The sequence below is a fragment of the Ovis aries genome, chromosome 7 (genome assembly GCF_016772045.2).
Source record: "Ovis aries strain OAR_USU_Benz2616 breed Rambouillet chromosome 7, ARS-UI_Ramb_v3.0, whole genome shotgun sequence".
In the NCBI taxonomy this organism is placed as follows: domain Eukaryota; kingdom Metazoa; phylum Chordata; class Mammalia; order Artiodactyla; family Bovidae; genus Ovis; species Ovis aries.
In genome coordinates this window covers 68,503,100-68,525,091 of record NC_056060.1, presented here as the reverse complement: position 1 = coordinate 68,525,091, position 21,992 = coordinate 68,503,100, and the positions used below count along the sequence as shown (strand labels likewise).

At 38.4% G+C, this 21,992-nt stretch overlaps 1 protein-coding gene across 5 annotated transcripts in view; it reads left to right on the top strand.

The window, feature by feature from the left end:
• Nucleotides 1–21,992, top strand: part of ARMH4 (armadillo like helical domain containing 4) — a 258,708-nt gene that overhangs the window by 119,834 nt on the left and 116,882 nt on the right. For 3 of the 5 annotated variants that reach the window (XM_060418098.1, XM_015097095.4, XM_042252570.2), the window contains 3 exons: nt 4,759–6,142; nt 11,233–11,487; nt 13,717–13,929. In XM_060418098.1, coding sequence (XP_060274081.1) covers nt 4,759–6,142; nt 11,233–11,487; nt 13,717–13,929 — 1,852 coding nt within the window. The remainder of the gene's footprint in view (nt 1–4,758; nt 6,143–11,232; nt 11,488–13,716; nt 13,930–21,992) is intronic. The other 2 variants (XM_060418099.1, XM_060418101.1) reach the window with 1 other exon arrangement.

Here is a 21,992-nt window from a genome sequence, read left to right as displayed (position 1 = left end):
AGACATGATTACACAGGTAAGTTAATTAACCTCTGTAAGCTGGTAGTTTTCTCACCAAAAAAAAAAAAAACAAAAAAAGAGAGAGAGAAGGATAATGATAATGCCTGTATCATTAGGTTGTTGTAAAGGATTAAATAAAATAATTTATATAAGGCACTTAAAACACTTGGCATCCCTGAATGGTAGCCATGCCATTTTTGATTTATTATTGTCATTTCTTTCCTTAAGACTAAACCATCTAGATTGTATACAATGGATTGGAGAGGAGAGAATCTGATCAGGATAATAAATTAAGAAGCAGGTAAAATAATGACAATCCAGTGTTCCTAAGAAGGGACAATTCCAAGAGATATTATGAAGGAAGGACCTGCAGAAATTGTGAATCTGGAATGTACAGGAGAGAAGAGTTCAAGATGACACCACAGTTTAGATGAAGATAGTGTGTTTGAAGTAGCACCCAAGTAACAACCAGTAGACGATGGAAATCAAGGGCAGCTTTTTTCCCAAAACCCCACACCAGCTGTTTATGGTATTTGTGTTTATCCTGCAAAAGGAAAATATCAGGCAGATTGTCACCAGTTTTTTTTTTTTTTTCTGGCATACTCTACAGGTCTCCTGTGTCTTGAGTACCCTTAGGGCAATGCTCGTGTTCCTTATATATTATACATGAAACTCAATTTGCTTTGAAAAAATTAGCTTTGTCACTGATGAAGTGATTGAACACGCTGGTTCCCTTTTGTGTCTGCGTTTCGGTAACACACTGAACAACAGCCTCATACTGTTTAGTTGGAAAAATATTGACCAAGTGTTTGACAACACCTGATTAGTAAGTCTAACAAGATGGCTAGGCTGTATATTTTTTATGTTGTCTTTCATTTGTCTTTGAAACTTGAATATGCCTAGACTTGACAAAGAGATTCTGGACTGTATCTATTTAAGATTGTCGAAGATAATGCTTGACAGAACAGCTTATCTGCTCACTGGTGGCAGAAATGCAGTAAATTGTTCAGAGGACTGCCAAGCCATTAGGATACCTTGATAGCGAATGACAGATAAAGTGCTATGACTGGCTCGGAAAAGGATGCTTTTTAAGCTATTAGAAGCTAATATCCACTATCAGTGAACAACTGGGTTAGAGTTCATGTATCTGAATTAATTTGCACTGATGGATAGAGTGCAAAGAAAGGAGCTGCCAAAGTCACAGTATAAAAAGAAAAGTTAGAGAAATGTTTTGTTTTATTTGTTAAATATTCTGATATTTGAGTTAATTTAAGATAATTAGGACACAGTTTCTAATAAGCAGTGAAATCTCTCTCTCCTTCAGCAAAGCAGGCTATAGACATTCGTTTGTTCAGCCAGTATTTACTAAGCATTTCCTTTGTGCCAGGCACTTTGCCAGGGAAAGGAGACAATGTCGAGGGAAAAAAAGAAAAGGCCTATAGCCTTGTGATTACAGATGGTTACTTGGGTTTGGAAATATTGTCACTGAATTGACAAGAGTTAGTCTTTCCTTATTTATTCTCTACCATCACACAGCTCCCAGTGAAGGACTCCAAACTCATGGGAGTGGCTATGTGAACCTGTGCTGTGCTTGGAAAGACAGAGAAAGATCTGGAACTTGAAGGTCATCTACCAATTTATCTGAGTTGCAGATGTGTTCCCTACTGCTGTTTCAACAGGCTGTCTTTTCTGCCTCTCTTCAAGTTCAGGCGTCACTTTGAATAGCAGGGAGAAGGAGCATATGGCTGCAATACACAGACATAAAATAGGCGTGCAGTTCACCCCACTTTTTCCTGTCGTAATTGAATTTAGAAAGCAGGTGGCTGACACTTAATTACAGAAGGAAGGTCTTTTAGAGCCGTGGCAGAATTCCCTTCACACAAAAATTCTAAAGCTTAAGGTCTAGATGAAAATGAAACCTTGAAGGAAAAATCTGTTTTGGAAAGGCAATAGAGATTATATTACATCTTTTTTGTTTGTCCCTACCACCCTCCAAATCTGATTTGTTCATAAAATTCTCCTCTCGGTCCACATGACTCCAGAACTTATGAATAAAATGTGAAGCACTCATACAATCATTTGGGTGCCCTGCTTGCTTGATGACAAAGTTGTGGGAATATGAAAACATCTGCATTTTTCTTGTGTGTTTTATAGATAAAATAAGAAAATGGAATCATGGAGATAGAGGGATTTCAAAGATTATTTTTTTTAACTCCTTATTCTGTCAAAGGAGAGACTGAGGGTATTTGTCTAGAGTCACATGGCATGTTTTATCAACAATAAAGCTATGATTCATTTTTCTCATGCCAGTCTATGTCCTAAACTCTGCTGCTGGGAATTCCCTGGTGGTCCAGTGGTTAGGACTCCATGCTTCTGTTGATTGCAGGGGGTACAGGTTCAATCCCTAGTCAGGGAACTAAGTAAGGTCCCACAAGCTGTGCCATGGAGACCCAGCTTTTAGGCCTCATCCTGAGTCTCCTGAGGTAATATTTCATTGAATTGGAAAAATATTTGTTTAGGAAAGAGCAGATCTCTGAACAAGTCACAAATGAACCAGAGAGTTCTATAGCTTTTATGTATCTTTGACTATATAATTTATAGTTCAGCCTGTATGTTCAGAAATCAAAGGTGTAGTGTCATCAGCTGTGAGCACTCTTGTTATACAGCTGTCATATGTGTTTGTTTTAAGGAAGGAAAATAGAAGCCACAGGCCAAATACTGCTACCAATTCTGTTACCTGGCTGTGAACTGGGCTGCATTATGGCTCATCTGAAGTATGGGAATAACTAATTCCCAGAATGTTCCCACACTATTCCCTCTTTTAAAAATATCTTTCCTGGATTCTTTTCTTGTAAAACAGTGTGTTTAAACAATGTATGCTACCTGTTTGTAATTTAATATTCAAATACAAGTGCTTCAACCCCTCATCCTACAGATGAGGAAATTTAGCATCCCCTTCACTATCTGAGGGTGTCCCTGGTTGCTCAGATGGTAAAGAATCTGCCTGCAGTGCAGAAGACCTGGGTTCAACCCCTGGGTTGGGAAGAACCCCTGGAGAAGGGAATGGCTACCCACTCCAGTATCTGGCCTGGAAAATCCCATGGACTGTAGAGCCCATGGGGTCACAAAGAGCTGGACGAAACTGAGTGACTTTCACTGAAACTTCGCTCACTATCTGAAGATTCTTGGGTGGGATGGCTTGCATTTCTTCTAGTCATCTCTGGATTCAGTTTTCTTTTGCTTCTAAATTTGTGGTCCCTGATATGCTGTTCCATTTTTGCACATGGCATCTCATGGCATCTTTCCATTCCTATATTCTCCCAAAGTAATTTTTTTGGGTAAAAAATTATTGGTGGCAATAAATATTTATGGTCTCATCCCAAGTCTGTGTACTAGGAATGGGGCAGTAGCTTAGTTGAGTGGTTTTGACTCCAGGTCTCTCAAGAAGTTGCAGTCAAGATGGCAGCTGAGGCTGAAGTCATCTGAAGGCTTGCCTGGGCTGGAGGAGTTGCTTCCAAGATAATTCATTCAAGTGGGTGCTGGTAGTTCAGCAAGAGGCCTCAGCTCTGAATTCATGGATTCCTCTTTCCTCTTGTAGATAAATTCAACCTTCTTTTTCTCTTTGGCTATCTAAATCTTGACCTTAGTGCTTGACCTTTTCTCTGTCTCAAAGGGGCCTGGAAGACTAACTGGATTAACATGTGGAAGGTTCAACTTCTTAAGGGAAGAAGACCCTATGAAAATATACATTTTTATATTTTGTGTGTGTACATCATAAACTTAATTAACCCTGATTGTTTAATGATTAGACATAGGAGAAAGGAAAAGTATAACTTTTATAAAGATAAGGTTTTTATTTTTAGATTTAGAATTTTCATTCCTAGGTTTAATTTTCTAGAAAAACTGTAGTATCTAAGAACTTTCTGATGATGGGATAGATAAAAAGACGTAAAACCCTTAAGGTTGGGGGGAAATTAGCAGTTTCAATATAATTTTAGTTGTAATGACGGTGTAAGTAGTTTTTTTTTAAAATAAATCTTAATCGTACAATAAATGTGTATTCAGTAAACATTGATAATTTAAAATGTGTTTTGGTTCTCTGAAAGAGCTTTTTTTTCAAAATATGCACTTGTTTACATTAACTGTTTTACTTTTTCTAATTGTTTTGAGACATGAAGATTTGGCCTATAATTTTTATAGTTGTTGCAGAGAAAACAAATGCTTTAAGTATTTTAAAGATACATTTTTATTGTGAGTCATTTATATACTTTAAAAACTCTTGAATGAAACTGGTATTCAGTACTTTATGATGATATTTAATAAGTTTTAAAACATACTTAAAAGGTTCTGTGAATGTAATATAAATAAATGTTAAGGTTTGCTCTTTATTGCCCTGGACGTGTTGCTATTTCTACAGTCATTTGACTCCATGATTAATAGAAGAATTGGGAAGAATATTGCAAATGTGATTTCAAGGGTAGTTTATTTCAAGTAGATATTTTAAAAACAATGAACTTAGTACGTGAAGTATGTGTACCCTTTGCTAGAGAGCTGCAAGTTAAATCAGCTGAAAATTCAATAGGGAAAAATGAACTGGGTTATCCAAGTCTCAAAGGTACAAAGAAATAGAACATTCTTCTCCTATGTACTATCTCTGAACAGAAGTCAAGGAGATTATTTTACTTATGGTTTAATTTAAAGGGGCTTATTTACAACATATATTTATATGATGGTTTGATATGCTTTATTTTTCTGCAGGACTCAATTACTGGAATTGTCAACTCTACCAATTTATGTGCTCATTTGTTTTCCACTATGAGCAGACCAATTGTATTACACATTTGTCTGGCTTTCTGTAGCCTTCTACTTCTCAACTTTGCCGCACAATGTCTGGCTTTCCCCAACGTGGAAAGAAGGGAGATGGTACTTCTTCATGCAGAAAAAGGACAGTCTGAGAGGCTAAACACAGATGACCTAGAAAATGACTCTGTTACTTCTAAGTACACTCCAGTCTCTGGAGATCCAATGATAGTGTTAGCAGGACCATCAACAATGTCTTTAAATACAGTATTTCCTAGTAACAAAGAAACCCCTCCTGTAGGAGCTATGCTTATGCAGGCTGATGGTTCTAACATTTACACTGCTACTGAGCCAGAGGTCCCAGCAGGGGAAGAAGTGTTCGGTTCTAGCCAGCCAGAGAGAATGTCTCCCAAAAGCCGACCTTCCAAGGCCACGCTAACCAACCCTGTCGCGCCAGCTGCTTCTCTGAATATTGATGAGAGGGAGGAACCCTCCCGTGGTACCATCATTCAGCCCACTGTGGAAGGAACCACTGAAGCAACACAAGGTTTTCTGAGCTATGTGGATGATCAGTTGTTTGCAACTGAAAGCCCGGAAGGGCTTAGTCTGGGGCATTCACCTTTATCCCTTGTGAATACTAAAGAAATGCTAACCACCATTCCAAGGACTGAGAAATTTGAAGCAAACCCAGAACATAAGACCACTTCTTTGCCTGGTTCTAAGCTCACAGCAGGCACTGAGCCTTCCCAGATGACAGCTGATAATACCCAGGCTACTGACGCCACTAAGCACTGGCTCCCAACCTCTGAGTCCATCCTGAGTGTTGAACCAGAAACTGACAGCCTGCTGGGAGCCCCAGAAGTCACGATGAGTGTCAGCACAGCTGTTGCAGCTGCTCCTGTCATAAGTGATGAGTGGGATGACACCAAATTAGAGAGTGTAAGCCAGATAAAGACCCCAAAGCTTGGAGACAATACAGAGACACAGGTGAGAATGGAAATATCTCAGACAACCCAAGCACCCGGTATCAGTATGGAAGGCATGGAAGAGGGCGAAGCTTTGACAGAGGCTGCAGATGTGAGTCTGAAGCTGCCTGAAATGGAAACACACATGGAAACCACCCTGTTAATGGCACGTGGGGGTGAGAGAGCATCTGATCAGAGTTCCTTTACTCCCACAAGTCCAATGGGAGATACGAAAGTCTCTGTCATGAACCTGGTCCAGGATACTGCGGACTTTGTGGAATCCACCAAGGAGAACAGTGTCATGTTCTTAGAGACCACAGTTTCCATCTCCGAATATGAGTCTGAGGTGCATCAACCATTGGGAAATAGATTTAAAGGTAAGAGAAAGAAAAGTAAACTTTGTTTAATTTGGAATGTTTCTGTTTGAATTTTTTAAAAATTGAGATATAATTGAAACCATAACATGGTATTTTTAGGTGGTTTATATTTTTTTTTAAGTGACAATTTAGAAGTAAATTATCTAAAACAAAAGTAAATAAATAATACATCTTGTATAAATGTATTTGTATAAAATACATTCAATTATAACTCCTATATGTAGACTAGTGGTGTTTAACAGGTAATAATTTGTCATCCCCTTACCCCCATAATTTAATTCACATACAGCATGAAGTGATCACCACAGTAAGTTTACTGAGCATCCATCATCTCATGTAGATACAAAACTAAATAAATAGAAAAACTTTTTGTCCTTGTGATGAGAGTTTTCAGGATTTACTCTCTTAATTTTCATATATAACATATGGCAGTATTCATCGTATCTGTCATGTTGAACATCTTTAGTACTTATTTGTATCTTTTGATTACCTTCATCGAGTTCCCCCTTCCACCACCCCCTGCCACAAATCTGATAATTTTTACCACAAATCTGATCTCTTTTTCTATGGGTGTTTGTTTTGTTTTTGAAGTATAACTGACCTACAATACTGTGTTCATTCCTAGTGATTTGATATTTTGTACATTACAAAATGATACAAAGATGTTACATATATATTGACGGTATTCCCCACAGTTTACATTTCATATCCTTGACTCATTTATTTTGCAACTGGAAGTTTGTACCTTTTAATCTCCATTACCTATTTCTGGAGACATTTTTGGTTGTCACAACAGAGGGCGTCTAGTAGGTAGAGGCCAAGATGCTGCTAACATTCTTCAGAGCATAGCACAACCCCCCACAAAGGTTTATCTGAGCCAAAGTGTCAGTCGCTCTGAGAAACTCTGGTATAGATGAATATTTTTCAAACCTTTTATTATGAAAATGTATAAATATATATAAGAAAATGTGAAAAAATAGCTATATGTTTAAATGGTGTAATCAACAATGTCAGATACTTATTTACACATTGTTGTAAAAAATACTCACATCCCTGATATTACCAAAAAGCCTTAGGTAAATATTTATCTCATAGTATTAACTATGTGAGTTCTGTGACTTTGTTTTCCCAAAAAGAAACTCATCTAGAAATAAGGGGGGAAAACCCCACAGTACAGATAAATCCTCTCTGCTGGCTTGATTCTGTACTTTCTACTTCCTCTTGGCCTCTACATCTGTGAATGTTATGAGATGTCAGTCCTTGCCTTTGTTGCTGATAAATGTTTTTCTTTGATTGTGTGTAGTTGGTCAGACAACAGCATGGGGAAGGAAAAACTTAGTGTAATGGGCATATGCTCATTCCAAATTGTTTTGGAATATGTACAGCTGTTACTTCAGCTAAGTAGCCTAATTAATGGAAAATATCAAATTAGTAACATGTTTTATAAAGTGTTATGGAGATTGAATTAAAATGATAAAAAATTGAATTTTAGATATCCAATCTATTTTTTTAAAGACTGTAAGACCTAGTATACTGGAAGGTTTCGTAGAAGCTTCCCAAAACTATTTTGTAAGTTGGTTTTTAAATTTCATTTATAAAGTTGGGTCCAAATGACCCAGGTGATATTAGATGTGACCAAACAAGAAGTTTACTTCAGTTCTCCATAATACTTTAAGATATTCCTGGAGCATTAAATCACATAGTCCCAGATAATTTACTGCACAATTGAATCCATGATTGTTATATACTGGATTTGCCTTAGCTTCTACTAATGTAACTTAAAAAGAAAATAAATTTTGCAGTTATATGCTTTTTTAAAAAATTACCCAATATACTCCTTACTTAGTCATAATTGCCTCACTTAACTATAATATTTTAATAGGCAGCTTCTTTTTATTTCTAGCACATAGAACAATATATGGCACATAGTAGGTACTCAATAAGTATCTCTTTGTTGAATGAGTAAATGAAGATAGAGAACCATCCAGACTAGAATTATCCAATCTGCCTGCCTGCCTTGTCCGAATTAATCAAAAAGCTTCTAAGTATTCTTGGTAGAGAGAGAGAGAGAGGAATGTCAAATAATTCCTTTCAATTTTTACTTCTTCGATTGTTTCATAGGGTTATAAATAATGTGAAAAATTTAAATTATTGATGACAGTAGTGAGAGAATAGTCAAAAGTTTGTCTGCCCATTTCCTGGTGATTACAAGTACTTTTCAGAAGTCAGCCACTCAAGTGCCAATCATTTCAGGGCCCAGGGACTACTTAGCACATTCTCTTCTTCAGGGAACACAATGATTTCTTGGAGTTTTTGCATATTATGAATTGATGAGGATCCTGGGTTAGGTTAGAGTCAGTCCTCTGATTCATCTGCTTCTTCAGCTGTTCACTCGGAGGTCAGGTTTTAGGGGACTTCCCCAGTGGTCCAGTGGTTGAGATTCCATGATTCCACTGCAGGGGGCACCCGTTTGATCCCTGGTTGGGGAACCAAGATCCCACATGCTGTGTGGTATGGCCAGAAAAAAAGATCAGGTTTTAAAAGTAATCTATAATAATTATTGTGTATATTTTTTTTCCTATGGGAACTGAAAAGAATGAGCGATGTGGAGAAATTTTGAACGTTACTTTAAAAATTCCCATTACTATTTCTAGCTCTCACTCTGTCTTTAACAGCAGTCTTTTATTTGAAGTGCTATGCCCTTTTTATATTTCTTACTGTTTCGTGAAACTGTGACCATAGAGTGAACATTTATTTTGACATATTTTTTCCTTAGAAGTGTTCATTATGCTTTCAAAAATGAGGGCAACATGGAGAATGCATACTGCTTTAAATGGTAAAACTATGTATTTTTATGGCAAATAGAGCATTGTCCTAGGTGCTGAAGATACTAGTATTATTTCAGAAAAAAAGAAAAAAATAGTGGCACAAAGAGAAAATATGAAGCACTTGTAAGGTTGTCTTATAGCCAGGTATATCAGTCCTTCAAATATAAAAATTTCCAGTTCAAAGAAAAACCTAGCCTAAACTGACTGGGGACCAAGAAATGGAAATGCTTGTACTAAAAAAATACACAAACACTATTTTAAAGCAAATAATTTCTGAGGAGAAATGTTTTTAAGTAATAGGAAAAACAGTGATGCCATTAATAAAAACTATGAAAAAACCTTTCAGCTGCTTTTAAGAAGGCTATTTTTTATTACACTTGGTAATGTGCTGAGTATCTAGAATTACTGTTTGAAAAAAGAGATGCTAAAGTCTTCTAGAAATTATGTTTTCCTAGTGGCTCAGTATGTGAAGTTTCCAACATAACCTCTCCCTAAGAAGGGGGAAAATATTAACCCTTATAAATACTCTTTAATAATGTATTTGGGGGGATTATGCAGATGGTGACTGCAGCCATGAAATTAAAAGACGCCTACTCCTTGGAAGAAAAGTTATGACCAACCTAGATAGTATATTCAAAAGCAGAGCCATTACTTTGCCGACTAAGGTCCCTCTAGTCAAGGCTATGGTTTTTCCTGTGGTCATGTATGGATGTGAGAGTTGGACTGTGAAGAAGGCTGAGCGCCTAAGAATTGATGCGTTTGAACTGCGGTGTTGGAGAAGACTCTTGAGAGTCCCTTGGACTGCAAGGAGATCCAACCAGTCCATTCTGAAGGAGATCAACCCTGGGATTTCTTTGGAAGGAATGATGCTAAAGCTGAAGCTCCAGTACTTTGGCCACCTCATGCGAAGAGTTGACTCGTTGGAAAAGACTCTGATGCTGGGAGGGATTGGGGGCAGGAGGAGAAGGGGACAACCGAGGATGAGATGGCTGGATGGCATCATGGACTCAATGGACGTGAGTCTGAGTGAACTCCTGGAATGAACTCCAGGCACGCAGGCCTGGCGTGCTGCGATTCGTGGGGTCGCAGAGAGTCGGACACGACTGAGCGACTGAACTGAAAGAAAGTGGACCTGCAATAGATACATCTTACCCCACAGGTGTATTTCATTCTTTTTCATGTTGAAAGCAAATGCAGACCTTCTACACAGGCCACTCTAAGTTATTCCTTGGGCAATGGCAAGGTTTCTTTTCTTGGCCATTTCTTTTCAGTGGCCGAACGATGTCGTGTGTGTGTGTGTATGTGTGTGTATCTCATCTTCTTTATCCATTTATCTGTTGAGGGATAAGTGCAGTTAGCACAGTGGTTAAGAGGGCTAACTATGTAAACTTAGTCAGGTTCCTTAGCTTCTCTACACCTAAGTCATTTGTAAAATGAGGTAATACTAGCTGATATTTATTGAATACTTACCAAGCACTGGGTGTGTACTAAGTGTTTTACACGTGTTGTTTAATTTTTGTAAAAACTCTATGGGGAAGATACTATTATTATTTCCGCTTTACAACTTAAGGAATCTCAAGGTCCAGAAACATTAAGTAATTCATTCAGAGTCACACAGATAGAAGATGGCTGAATCTGAATTGATACTCAGGCAGATTGGATCTGGAGCCTGTGTTCTTGGCCACTATGATATATGGCTTCCATGGAATGATGTTAGTACCTTCCTCCCCTTACATATGGAAGGATAAGCTAATGCCCATCATGTGCTTAGAAGTATGTGTGTATGGCACATAATAGAAACTCAGTAAACATTAGTTATTGTAACTAGTATTCCTTTAATTCAAAATGCCAACTTTCTGTCCCCTTCAGGGATGCAAATGTGAATATTAATATATATAAATGCTTCTGAGAGTTTTTGAACTTAGTTCTGTATAATGTCTTTCTAAATAAACTGATTATGTTGATATTCATAAAGGGAAACTTAACTGTTGATTTCTTATTTTAAATTTTATTTTCCATGTTTTGTGTTATTGTCTTTATCTCTGGCTTATATTGATTCACCACTTCTTAAATTGATTCACCACTCCTGAAAACAGCAACACTGGAAACTTCTATTTACTGACAGTTCATTTCTGAGCCATCCCTCTGCCTTCTCATTCCCTGAAATGACAGTCTGCTTTTCTTTAAATTATTAATTATATAGTGACTTTTTCAGGTATAGGGATTTAGTCTATTTTAAAATATTGTTTCTTCCCTTTTAAGACATCATCACTCAAGAGATGACAACAGCTGTTCAAGCAGCAGAAGCCACTGTGTCTTTGGTGACGCAGGAACAGCAGGTTGCCACCCTCGAGGTCACCAGAGGCGAGGACAAGACCGAGGGAGGGAGCGAGTTGCCCTCTGCCACCGCGGATGCTCCTCGTGTTACTCAGCTGTCGAGAAGATGGGAGCCTCTGGCCACTGTGGTTTCAACGACACCCATCCCTGTCTCTTTCAAAGTTACTCCTGCTGTGGAAGGTCTGTAACAGAGAGAATTGAACTCAGTGTTTTGGGGGTGGATCTTTTCTGAGTTGATAAGGAATAGAATGAGTGAGGCAAATGGTCTGGGGGTAAAACCAGTAAGAACCTGGGGAATGAAACCAGAAAAGACCTGGGTTTGTATCCCAGCGTTGGCCCTTACTAGTATTGTGGCTTCAGGAAAGTTTCTTAATGTTTCCAAGCCTTGGTTTGTTCATCTTTAAATAATGCCTTCCTGTCTTATAGGTAATTTTCAGGGTTTTAACAAATGTATACCGAGAACTTTCTATTAAGATATAGGAGACACTCAGATGCTCTGAGATCTTAAGAACAGTGAAGTTTTTGAATCTGAGTGATCATCAGAATCACCTGCGAATTACAAAAAATATTATTATTATTATTATTTAGTTATTATTTTGGAGCTTCATGTCTCTGTTTCATCATTGGCCTAAGTATTAGATTGGCAAAAAAATTCATTTGGGTTTTTCCATAACATCTTATAAAAACCCAAGCAAACTTTTTGGCCAGCCCAGTAAATCCTACTTTTATGTATTACCTGAGTTATCTTTGACTAATAAATACCTTCTAATCCTGCATGCCTGCCTCTCTCTCCACAAAACCCCTAGGGATCTTGTCAGTAACCTACAGGTAACCCCAAGATCCTTCCCATCTAAACTCCTTCCTCCTCTGTTAACCGTTAACCTGGATCTTCATTTCCTTGGCTTCCTTTTTGTTAAATTGTGTCTGGATGTACTCCTGATATTGTATGTTTAAAAGTTTTAGTTTTTTATTTTATAAAAACAGTATTGTGCTGTGGATAGCCTTTTGGGGACTAACTTTTTTTTAACTTGCTGTTCTATGGCTACTATTTATTTACTATGGTTCTTTTGGTTTGACTGCTTGTAACATTGCACGATGAAAATATATCACGGTTTATTTATCTCATCTTCATCCAGTGTTTTCTAGTGGTTTGCATTTGGGTCGTTTACAGATTTGGCCATTGTGAACATGGCTGCCGTGAATAGTCTTTTACATATTCTCCATTGCACGTGTGTAGGAGATTCTCTTGGTTTATATGTAGGAATAGGGCATATGAATATTGGACTTTAGGAAGCAGTGCCTAACTGCTTTCCAAAATTGCTTCCATTTATGCTGCCAACAGCAATGTATATGCTAATCTGTGGACCCATATCCTAGAAGCTTTTACAAATGGTTTCTCAGGCTTCATCACCAAGGAGGTTCTGATTCAGTTAAGTTGGGATATGTAGAAAGCATGAAAATCAACATTTCAAAATTACCTCAAAAGATTATGATAATCAACCAGGCTTGGAAAAATGCTGCTATTCTAGGTTTGGGAATACCTGGGGCTAATTTGTCTGCTTTAAAATTGAGCATATTCCAGACACAGATTTAAACTTTTATTCTTTGACTTGACTTTTGAAAGTTATCTTCTCATGGTATCTCGCTTCCGTTGTGTCCAACTCTCCGTGATCCCGTGGACTGTAGCCCGCCAAGCTCTTCTGTCCTTATGATTCTCCAGGCAAGAATACTGGAGTGGGTTGCCATGCTCTCCTCCAGGGAATCTTCCCAACCCAGGGATTGAACCTATGTCTTATGTCTTCTGCACTGGCAGGCAGGTTCTTTATGTCACCAAAGTCATCTTTGGTGTATATTTAAATAAATTTTGTTGAATTTTCTATCTTTAGTAATAGGTTATATTGTTGTTTGGTCGCTAAGTTGTATCTGGCTCATTTGGGACCCTGTGGACTGTAGCCTACCAGGCTTCTCAGTGCATAGGATTTCCCAGGCAAGAATACTGGAGTGGGTTGCCCTTTCCTTCTGCAGGGGATCTTCCCGACCCAAAGATCAAACCCGTGTTTCCTGCTTGGCAGATGAATTCTTTACCACTAAGCCACCAGGGAAGCCTGGGTAGGTTATATAAAATCCTATAAAATCCATAATATTGTCAATAGAATAAATGGGAGATTAAAATTTGAAACCAGAGTTCTGATTTGAGGTAGTATATTTTCCTGGAAGATAAGTGTTTGCCTTGGGTAGCTAAATCAATGCATTGTAGGAGATGGAACTGGTCTAAGTGCCAAATCTACTGTATATGAGATACTGGTTTCATTAGTCATTTCTTGCTTAGCAAGTAAAAGCATATATTTAAATATATGCATTTCTCATTCAGATCATCTTTGGTCAAGTCATCTCTCTTGTGTTTGGCAGACGTAATAGACACAGTCACAGGGCCGAGTGAGGAGTTGTTCACACCAATTTTGGGTTCTCCAGTGACGCCCCCTGGAATAACGGAGGAGGCACCCAGCACTTCCCCAGCGCTTGCTGATCCTGAGGCGTCTTCTGAAAGAAGAACTGCGGCTCCATCCTTTAGCTATGTTAACACAGCTGCCTCCTATGGCCTGGACCAACTTGAATCTGAAGGTATCCATGCTTTGAAGGGGTTCTTTTCTAGGACAGAGACAGTGAGTCACTGAGCAAATGTTGTTTTTGAGAAAAGATCAAGGAGAAGTGTATTCAGTCTGTAGTGTCGATGAGGGGTCCATAGACTGTGGCCCAGCCAAATCCAGGCTGACATCTATTTTTGTATGACAAGCTCAGATTGATCTTTACATTTTCAAATGATTGGGAAAAAAAAATCAAAAGAAGAATAGTATTTTGTGAGATGTAAAAGTTTTTATAAAATCGAAATTTCAGTGCTCCCAATTCTAGCTGCATTGGAATGCAGCCACATTTGTTCATTTGTGTTGTCTGTGGTTATTTATGTGCCAGCATGGCAGAGCTAAGTAGCTGTGACAGAGACTAACTGCCCACAAAACCCAAAATATTTATGGGATGGCCTTGCCTGAAAAAACTCACTGACCCCTGCCCTCCATTAGTAACTCTCAATTATGGTTGAATGTTAGAATCACCTTGGGAAGTTTTTGAAGGATTCTAATACCCGAGTCCTTCTGCCAGTAATTCTGATTCAGTTGGGATAAGATCTGGCATCAACATTTCCAAGAGTTTCTTGAGATGATTTCTGTGTGCAGGCTGAGTTGAAAAAACTGTTTTAAATGGAAAACTTGAGTTTCCCCACTGGATTTTCTTGGGCAAAAATTTTAATGTGGATTGTATTTTTGTAACAGTGCTCTAGTGGTTAATGCTGGGCCATTCTCCCTTAATTATATCTCTGGGTTAGATGTTCCACTTTTTGCAGATGGGCAGGCTTCTCACCTTTGAAGGCTGAGAAATTCATGCCAAATTTTACTTTGCAAGACATTGGCTTTGAGCATGAAAAAGATGCTTGGGGTACAGCTGCACATCCACAAATGAGAAAACTGGAGATATAATGAAAGGTCGTTTAATTAATCAGCACTTTGGCAGGTGAACAGCTCCTGGCTAGATTGAAAAATGCCCAGTGATTTGTAAACTAATCTTGGAGATAGGTAAGCTCTTGGGCACTAAATTAGCCACGGGTTTGAAGCATTGAAGACCTAGGGTGTGCTGTTATTTTATATTTTGTCTACGCTGTAACAGGGAAGGTGGTTCAGCCAGGTTTTCAGCAGGCTTGCAGTCTCTATTGCAGACTTTCAGGGTAATACTGGTAGTTTTCTGGCAGAGAAACATGACATTTTAAGAGAAATGTGAATTCTGTGGAGTGCTGGTTTAAGAAATGGATCAAAGCAAGCTCAGAGGCTAAGAGCTCTTGCTCTCCACATTAAGATAAGAACTTGGAATGTAGACTCATATTAGCTGTCTGCCCTCCTTGATGCCATCTGGAAAGACCAGGTTTCCCCAAATTAACTGGAGTTACAGATGACAGCTTTCCCGGCAGGGCTCACTGAATCAGAGGGAAAAAAATTGGATTTGTGAATAATCCATACTTGTGAAACTGCAATAATTTTCTAAATTTAGTTGATGATGGAAGTTGTATTGAGATGTGTGAGAATTTTCTTAACTTGCCTAAGATGTCCTGGAGTTTTAGTGCTTTTCTTCTACACGATTCGGTTCCAGCTTCTTTTTGAGAATATATTTTGTCAGTTTTGATCCAAGTTAGGATCCTTGTCAAGGCTTTGAAAGACTTTTTTGGTTTAAAAATATTCTTTCTGCTACATTGTTGGGCTTAAGACAAAATTTTGAATAAGCACACCTTTTTCCTAAATGAAAGGGAGTGCGGTTTTTATATTTAATTAGTATGTGTTAATAATGTCATTAGTTTTATGCTGGTCTGTCAAACCCTCTGAAAGCAGAAGTGACTATACTTATTTAAATTGGTAAATCAATAAATGCCTAGAGGCCTTCATTTTCAATGCATGTTTTTCCACCTTGTCCAGGAATATAAGTGCAGCTTGAGGCTCTGACTGGGTGAAGCATTTTAATTTTTCCATAGCAATGGACTCGGGAGGATAGTTTATTTTTACTTAGAACAGGATCATGTGAGGTAAAGTTGTCTACCTTTCAAATTTGAATCTCTGTGATGTGTTGATAAATGACAGACAATTCTCCAATTTAAGGTGTGTGTTTATTTAATTATGTTATGAAAAGCTCTCTCTATAGTTATTTGAATACTTTCCTTCCCACGTGGGGACAAGAACACTTCTCCAGAGAATGGGATATTTATCTCAATGAGATATAATGAGAAATCTGCATCTTTAGACATCATACACCCAATTAGCAAAAAATTCCAAAGAAATTTCTGAATGTTTACCCTTTAAGGGATAGTCATGGCCCAGATGAACCGAAAATCCGTTTGTGCTTGGTAGCCTGTCTTGTCTTTTCCTTTACATCACTACAACATGATGACTAAGGGTGTGTATCGTTTTCTAGAACCGCTGTAACAAAGTACTTCAAACTGGGCGATTTAAACAACAGACATTGTTCTTTTGCAGTTTTGGAGCCTTGAAGCCTGAAATCAAGGTGTAGGCAGGGCTGTGCTCCCTCCAAAGCCTCTGGATGGGGATCATCCTTGCCTCTTCCAGCTTCTGGTCCATCAGGCATTCCTTGGCTTGTGGCAGCAGAACTACAGCTTCTGCCTCCTCCTTCATATCTCCCTCCTTTGTGTTTCTGTGGGCAAATTTCCCTTGTCTTATAAGGACATCAGCCATTGGGTTAGGACTCGCCCTACTAATTACATCTTAACTTGATTACATCTGCTGGTACACTGTTTCCAAATAAGATCATATTCACAAGTGTTTGGATTAGGAGTTAAACATATATTTGCACCGGGGGAAGGGGCTGGGGGCGGGTGCACAATTCAACTTGTAATAGGAGGTCTGCTTCTGAGGAGTTTTCCAGTTGGCTCTGAAGGTAGACCACCCCCTTGAGAGGTATGCACTGGTAGAGTGGGAAAGTTTGGCGTGTTTTGCATTTCTCAAGCATTGAAGAAAGCCTGCTTCTATAAGTGCATAGTGCCCTGTGCCTATTTCAATAAGTCTTTTACCTTGTCAGCAAACATGCAGTTTGATTTTTGAAGGATAATGGTTTATCTTTACTTCTCTGTATTTTTTAAGGGAATAAATGCTTTCAGGATGATAAAAAATGCATTATACTTATCTCAGGCATACTTCTACTAGGGGTGTATTCAGCATCTTTGGACTATAAACATGACAAAGTGTTCTAACTTTTAATTCAAAAGTGGATAATAGCAAAGCCTCCCAGGTGGTGCTAGTGGTAAAGAACACTCTTGCTAATGCAGGAGACTTAAGAGAGGCAGATTCGATCCCTGGGTCAGGAAAATCCCCTGGAGGAGGGCATGACAACCAGCTCCAGTATTCTTGCTTGGATAATCCCACAGACAGAGGAGCCTGGAGGGCTTTAGTCCATAGGGTCACAAAGAGTTCACGACTGAAGCAACTCAGCATACACAGTATGTGTATATATATATATATACACATGCACACACACATACACACGCACATATATATATATAAAGTAATTTTTGAACATGATCTCTGTTTAGGTTGATACCATTTTTTTGGTTGAATATTAATGTATTTCTCTGCTCCAAAATGGTAGCTTAAAATTTCTGATTGCCTATGAAAACCTACTTGGAATATTTTCATTTGGGTTAGCTGTTTTTAAAATATTTTGAGACTAATATCAAATGAGACTAATATCAAATTTCAATATTTCTTACCAGAAGAAATTCTACTTTATGTATTTTAGAAATCCAACTGAGGATATCTAAACAAATCAGACTTATTTTGTTGTTGTTCAGTCATTTAGGCATGTCCGACTCTTTGCAACCCCATGGACTGTAGCACACCAGGCAGGCCTCCCTGTCCTTCACTGTGTCCCAGAGTTTGCTCAGACTCATGTCCATTGAGTCAATGATGCCATCCAGCCATCTCATCCTCTGTTGCCCCCTTCTCTTCCTGCCCTCAATCTTTCCTAGCATCAGGGTCTTTCCTAGCTGACAATGAGTCAGCTCTTTGCATCAGGTGACCAAAGTATTGGAGCTTCAGCTTCAGCATCAGTCCTTACGATGGATATTCAGGGTTGATTTCCTTTAGGATTGACTGGTTTGATCTTCCTCCTGTCCTCGGGACTCTCAAGAGTCTTCACCAATACCACAGTTCAAAAGCATCAATTCTTTGATGCTCAGCCTTCCTCATGGTCCAGCTCTCACCACTGTACATGACTACTGGAAAACTTAATTTTGGCCTTTCCTATATTTCCGCAGAAGAGGGAAATTCATCCATGCTGTAAAACTGTAACAATAGTTCTGTAGGGTGGAAGATTATGGCTTTAAGAGTTCAATACTATTATTCATACCAGGTACTAGGTTTTAAGAACATGTGAGAAATAAGAGAACAAAAACGAAGGTTTCTCAGATGTTGTGATTAAGGTATTGGTAGGCCTTCCTCACATCCCCAGCACTTCCTCCCATAATGTCTGGAAGCCAATACCTGGGCTTTCCAGCTAGTGGGAAATGGGAAACTGCTTGCTGCTCCCCTTAGTGCTGACCAGACAGACTTGGGAATGTGGTGAATTTGCCTGGACTCTCCCAAGATGAGCCTCTTAGCTTATTGCTTTTCTGCAAGAGAAGAAACAATTCCCATTTCCTTATCTGTTTCAACACGCCTGTTTATTACAGAGTTTATAGAACATACTCATAGTAATTGACAGAGAAGGCAATGGCAACCCACTCCAGTACTCTTGCCTGGAAAATCCCATGGAGCCTGGTATGTTGCAGTCCATGGGGTTGCTAAGAGTCGGACATGACTGAGCGTCCTCACTTTCACTTTTCACTTTTCATGCATTGGAGAAGGAAATGGCAACCCACTCCAGTGTTCTTCCCTGGAGAATCCCAGGGACGGGGGAGCCTGGTGGGCTGCCGTCTATGGGGTCGCACAGAGTCGGACATGACTGAAGCAACTCAGCAGCAGCAGCAGCAGAGTAATTGATGTGCTGGTGAATTATTCCCCCCTTTGTATGTATGATGCATATTATATGTAAACACATGACATGTTACTTGAAAAAATACATATAGAGAGAGGTTTTTAATTCTAGGTTCCAATAGGAAAACCATGTTTGGTTTTTTAATATCTTGATTAAAAAATGAGACCAAATATATCATTTCACTTCAATTTTCCTTTCTGACAGCTTTCCCTTGTTTTTCGAAGACCATTTTGACTGTCCGTACGTTTAGGTTTTGAAAGATTGCATTTCTGACGTCTTTGCCCAGCAGCATGCATGGGGCAGAAAGCTGTCATTGCTCTGTCACTTGCTCTTTGATCTGTTTCGGTGACAATCCATTTTCCTCCCTTCATGAATAGTTGTGTGTACACATCTGTGTGTGTATGTGTTTAATTTCATGGATGTTTTTTCCACACTCCTCTGTGGGCATTTTCTATATATATGTCTATATTTGCGGCACCTCTTAATTTCCTCTGCTGAAGTGATAGTGATATTATCTCTCCCTTCTTATCTGGAATTCTCAGTTGTGCCTCATCCTAGGAGTCTCTCTACAATAACATAGGAATTTCAATAGCATAGCAATTTCAGGAGAAAGTCATGTTTGAAAAGCATGCCTTTGTTCAGATAACATATCTTTTGGCAGTGTGGGGGACCTCATAATTGGTACTGAAATCAAGATGCTTAGTTTCTTTCTTTTACTGGTAAATCAGAAATGAATGGGGAAATGCATTCTTTAAGCGGCATTGTGGAGAAACCTCAGAGATATTTTTCTTTAATAGCTCCATTGAGGATTCTTAAGAGCTCATATAATTTTTATGAGAGAAATGTTTGCTCTTCACCTGCACTTTAATTCACAGAATCTTTTTTTGATCTTCCCAGTATGCACTTCTTTTCAGAGAATATTTTCTTATTATTTTCTCAATCCTCAAATAACTTTTCAATTTAGAAGGCAGCTAGAATGGATGAATGAGAAAGTCAAGAGGAGTCAAAGATCTCATCTCAAGGCCACGTTTATGAAGCCAAGTTTATGTGACTTATTGTTGGGAGCTGTTATGTGGGTATAATATTAAAGATCCAGTGGAGTGTTGTAAATTTGAACTGTCCACTGTTACTTGTGATACTGTAGTATGAGGTTAAGGAGGTTCATACTGCTTTTCCCTCTGATCATGTTAAGAATGAGTACAAATTTTGGCTTCTCTTCTTGAAAATGCTTTGGATTTAATTTTGCCTCAGTAACAGGCAATTTCAATCACTGATTACCTGTTATGGTAAGTCACTTTGTTGGCTTGTCCTGAAGTCATCATACATTCTCTGGCATTTATGGTAGGTCTCTGCTCTTAAGTACTTGTGTGCTCTGTAAGCTAGTACAGTAAATTACTCAGCACTCAGATTAGTCAACATATGTCTGCTCTTAATGTTCACATAGCCAGTGGTATTTCAGAAATAGTTAAAATCACAATATTATGATATATTACCATAAAACTTTGCTACACATTCTGCTGTTGAAGAAAGATAGCTAATATTCACTCTTAAGTTTTTTGGTATGCTTTCTTATCATAGGGCATTTATTTATTGATATAGTCACAATTAAGTAAACATTGTTATAGAATTGATTCTTCCCATTTTTTTTTGTTGCTCAGCACCAGAATGTTACACTACTCGGTAAAACTCATTCTTAGACACTTATGAAATTTCATATAATGGTTCATGATGACAAAAGGATTTAGCTTTGTACATATTCAGAGGTTTTGTTTATTCATTCATTTATGTGTATACTTAAGTATTTGATGATTCAGATAATAATAATAAGTAGATTTTGTATAAATTTTAGTAGAAGAGTTATGATAAATACATAAATAACAGATACACAAGGTAGAAGATGGGAAAGTATCACAAAAAAAATTACAAGGGGCTTCTCTGGTGGTTCAGTGGCTAAGACTCTGCACTCCCAATGCAGGGGGCCTGAGTTTGATCCCTGGTCAGAGAACTAGATCCTACATGCAACTAGATATCTCACATGCTACAATGAACATGGAAAATCCTGCTTACTGCAACCAAGATCAGGTGCAGCCAAATAAACAAAAAGCAACGAAACAACAACTGCAACAAAACAATTATAGAGAAAGGACTGTGAAAGTTAGGAGAGAGAACTTAGCCCTAGCTTGCTGCTAACGACCCCATAGATGGCAGCCCACCAAGCTCCCCCATCCCTGGGATTCTCCGGGCAAGAACACTGAGTGGGTTGCCATTTCCTTCTCCAATGCATGAAAGTGAAAAGTGAAAGTGAAGTTGCTCAGTCGTATCCGACTCTTAGCGACCCCATGGACTGCAGCCTACCAGGCTCCTCTGTCCATAGGATTTTCCAGGTAAGAGTACTGGAGTGGGATACCATTGCCTTAGAGAAATACAAAATTGCTATTTATGCTTGGGAGTCATGTGTGTATGTGTTTGTGTGTGTATTTGCGTGTGTGTGTGTGTGTATGTATATGCTTCATCATTCTTTTGATGTTTATAGAAAAGTAAGTGGTAGGAGATCCAAAAGTATGGAAAACATTGTAAGAGGTGGTGAATTGTCCTTTATATATCACACATACCACATTACCATTCAGTTATTTTATGGGTATATGATCAAGCATATTTCTATAATTTTAGCTTGCTGGTTAAATGAATTTTTTCTTTTTTATTCTCCCAGTTTTATTGGGATATAACTGATATACAGCACTGTGAAAATTTAAGGTGTACAGGATGATGACTTGACTTACATATACTGTGAAATGATTACCACAATAAATTTAGTGAACATCCACCATCTTATGTAGGTACAAAATACAAGAAAATGTTTTTATCCTTGTGATGAGAACTCTTGGGATTTACTCTTTTAAAAACTTTCATATATATCATGTACTAAGTTGCTTCAATCATGTCGGCCTCTTTGTGATCCTATGTATTGTAGCCCTCCAGGCTCTTCTGTCCGTGGGATTCTCCAGGCAAGAATATTGGAGCGGGTTGCATTTCCTTCTCCACATATATACCATACAATTAATTATGTTGCACATTACATCCCTAGTACTTACCTATCTATAACT